The 3,751-nt window shown below is 39.7% G+C and overlaps 1 protein-coding gene across 1 annotated transcript; it reads right to left on the bottom strand.

Moving 5' to 3' along the window:
* Positions 1–1,818: 1,818 nt before the first annotated feature.
* Positions 1,819–3,489, bottom strand: LOC113323406. The gene has a single exon (XM_026571706.1). It carries the CDS (start codon positions 3,287–3,289, stop codon positions 2,393–2,395), a length of 897 nt encoding a protein of 298 aa, XP_026427491.1. The 5' UTR covers positions 3,290–3,489; the 3' UTR covers positions 1,819–2,392.
* Positions 3,490–3,751: the final 262 nt, after the last annotated feature.

Here is a 3,751-nt window from a genome sequence, read left to right on the forward strand (position 1 = left end):
GTGATGCGGCAGCTGGCTGAGGATGTTTATAACATTGCAATTTTTGGTCCTGGGAGATTACAGAGCCATATGAGATTGTTGAGGATGAAGTGCTTCCAATGGCCCAACCAAGTGATGGTGGGAACTATTCCGCTCCAAGGAGAACATCTGCACCAGAAGCCAATGAGTAGGAACATGCAGCTGCACAGAAGAGAGCAGGGGAGGTTGGAGGGGGGGGGGGGGGGGGGGGGGGGTGGGGGTCTGGAGATGCACCAGAAGCAGAGCCATGAGGTGCACATCTCCAAAGCTTTGGTATTGTAAGTATTTTCAATTTTAGCTTTTTGGTGGGTTTTATGGTGATGTTCCAGACAATGGGTTTTTGAAAACATGGTGGTATTTATGCTTATTATGGAAACAAAGTTTAAGTTTATGGTTGAATGAATGTGGTTGTGTGGTTTATTTTATTGGATGAGATGTTTGAGATTGTGATCTGGAGTTTCTGGCTATCTATGAATTGAGTTTTATCATAGAAATTGGTTTTGTCAGGGTTGGTATGCTGAATTGCAGGGTAGATATGTAGGGTTGGTCTTATGTATAGATTTTTCTGTAATATGTGATGGGTTTGCTTACTTGATAGTTTACAGACTATGATCCATAGATTAGAAAAATGAGGATAACTGTTACCTGTAGGATTAAGCTGACAAATTCCAATATCTAGAAAATAGAGGTGAAGTAACATACCAGAATAGATTTCAGTCCCCAGAAAGATATTCAGATTGGTAAAAAAGGCTTTATAATCTGCACTTGATAGAAGCTTATCCAAGACAATGGGAGAGAGTTGAGCTCTGAAAGGAGGGCTAACTTTGCATTGCTCTGGATTATCTCTTCTACTGTGAAGGTTAGTTGTGTAGATTTGTAGGTAGAGAATATCATTATCAAAGTGTATGATGCTCTCAGATGAGCCAAACCTGAACATATTCAATTTGATATCCTTGATTGGCTTGTGATTAAGGTTAAAGTATTTGGTATTCCACAGATGTCTAGGTTCCAGGAGAGCAGTGGAGGTGATTGGGGAGATTGTAGAAATCTCAGAGGTGAATTGAATAACAGCGGTAGTACCAGGACTAATTTGGAAAGCAGTGATTTCAGCGATGTAGGTGATGAGTGTATTGTGGGTGGTGTATGCATGTGATGTATGTGATGTACGTGATTACTGTGATTTCTGTGAATTTTGTGATTTCACCATAATTTGGGATACTTGTGATTCTCGAGTCGATTTTCATCTTCTCCTCTTGAGTGATTGCTGGGGTGATTGTATTCCTAGTATTCCTAGTAGTAATGTTGTGAGATTGATCAATGCAGTTGCAGTAGCATTGATTAGAATGAATTTTGGGTATCATTGGATGAATTCCGGTGGTTGCATCCGGCGAAAACTAGCCGTTGAGACGACCGTTGAGGGAAGCAGACAAGATAAAAGCAGGGAGTTAGTCGGAGAAAAAAGAAAAGCCGGTAGAGGAGAGAAGGCAGAGCTCATTTTCCCTATCTAGCAACTCATCTTTGTACAGCTAGAAATATTCCAATAGAGACATGTTTGGCACAATTTGTGGGAGGGAAAAATCTTTGTACAAATATTTTTTTGCATTTGAAGTCCAAAGACATTGACTACTCACTTTAGATATTTTGTGTATCTATTTGTTGCAGTTTGCAGGATTACAAAATTCCACAAAGGGTAACAATATAGGACGAGTAACTAATTGAAAATTAACATAAGCGTGGGTAGTCACTTTGCTTGGACCTGAAAAATGAATAGGGGTTGCAGATCACATTAAGAGGTGCCCAAAATCAGCCTTCCATCTGGGACCAAAAAATGAAGCCACATTTTGTTCATTACTATAATTTTGAAGCTACATTTTCTTGAGTACAGAAGATTACTACAAAGTACGTGAGACTGATGAGAGACAGATTTCACAAGCTAGAGTCCTAGTCACTAAACAGTGCTTTTCATTCTCTACCTCCAGTAAAACATCAGAAATGATAATACAAGCATCACCACCGTTCATCTCATCACATTCATTTTAATCAAAAACGTGTAAAAGTAGTGCTTTTCGTTCTCTATCTCCCCTGAAACATCAAAAAGGATACTACAAGCATCGGCGCCGTTCATTTTCATCACATTTCACACGCTGTTCTAAAATCAATACCCTACTAGAAAAAACTCAATCAGGTGATGACATCACAACCGTTGATTCATCATCAACATACTGAACACTGAATCATGATATACCTGGTGATCTCACCGTCTAAAACGAATCTCAAAATAATGATCACAACCGTTTAATTCATCCACATCTGAACACCGGAATCAAAACGGAGTGTAATGAAAGCAATCTTCTTCCGGGAAGCAGAAAACATTTTAGTTAGAATGATCATCATCAAAAGAAGTTGATGAAGCATAGAGATTCTGATCCGACGGACTCAAATGAATCTTCCTCTGAAACCCCATTAATCCACATAATCTTACTCCACCTTCAGATAATCTCCGATTCTTCCCCATCATCAACAAATCTTTCCTCCAATTCAGATCTTTCAAAATCGAAGAAGAACCAAACAAATTCGAACTCGAAGAACAAGTTGAATCAGCATCAGACGAATCACCACCACCACCTCCACCGCCACCACCACCACTACCAGAGTTTTCTTGATTTTCGTTCTCTTTATTACTCTTCCGGTTCCTTGGAGGTTTCTTCTCCTTCCCATTCCCATTCCGATTCACCCCCATCAAATCACGAAAACCGATTCCACTCACTCCAATCAACGCCGGCGATTTAATCAAATCCTCATCATTCACCATAATAAATCCAACATTCAGCACACCAAAAAACCTCCCACTCAGTGGCCTCCGGATCTGAAGAGCAGTAAAAAACGGAATTCCACTCGCTTTCCCCTTACCATTACTCAACCCTAATCTCCGATCATTATTAATCAAAAACCGAACAGTACCGATCAATTGATCTTTAATAACCCCAACAGAATAAATCTCAATCGAAATGGCTGAATTCTCTAATGAGACGAAATTAGACGGAACTTTAAAGAAGAACTTATCGTTCCAAGTTGGATTTTCAGAACCGATTTTGTCAATTCTTGTTCGTAATTTGAATGATGGATCTATGTATGTAATTGCATAGGTTTGAAAACGTTTACCTAAATTACTTGATGGTTGTTTTAATCCTTGTGCTGAGATTAAGTTTATCTCTAGTAAATTCATGATTTCTTCTCCTTTTGGTGATGATGATGCTGAATGATCTCTCATCTTCAACTCAACTCCACTCAGTTTCTTGATTCTCTCTCTCTCTGGATTGCCTTGAATCGGTGAGTTCAAGAGAATGAACTGATTTGACTCTTTCTGTTTATGGAGATGAAGTTTCTAGAGAGAGAGAAACTGAGAAGAGGAAAAAAAATTTTTCCTGTGACAGTCTTTTTCTCATCGGAGAAGAAGAAGAAGACAACTGTTTTCTTTTCCCGCCTGGGGAAATGGGATCTCAAATCCGCTTATATACTGGCCGTCGACGTGAATGAGCTGTGCCAGCCTGTACTCGAAATCAGTTTTGAACTTGGCTTACGTGGTGGAATATCATTGCTGGCTTATTAGTGGGGTATGCACTGTCCCGCTCCAGCTTTTCATTGCATCCCGTATTCTGGACGGTTGATCTAGTTTGTAATGAGAGAGCCACAATTTTCTCAACAACAGAGCACCTGTAGCCTAATGGATAAG

The sequence above is a fragment of the Papaver somniferum genome, chromosome 11, assembly GCF_003573695.1.
Source record: "Papaver somniferum cultivar HN1 chromosome 11, ASM357369v1, whole genome shotgun sequence".
Taxonomy (NCBI): Eukaryota; Viridiplantae; Streptophyta; class Magnoliopsida; order Ranunculales; family Papaveraceae; genus Papaver; species Papaver somniferum.

Excerpts from the sequence above, each read along its gene's own strand:
- LOC113323406 (XM_026571706.1), bottom strand. The coding sequence starts at position 3,289 with ATGAGAGATCATTCAGCATCATCATCACCAAAAGGAGAAGAAATCATG.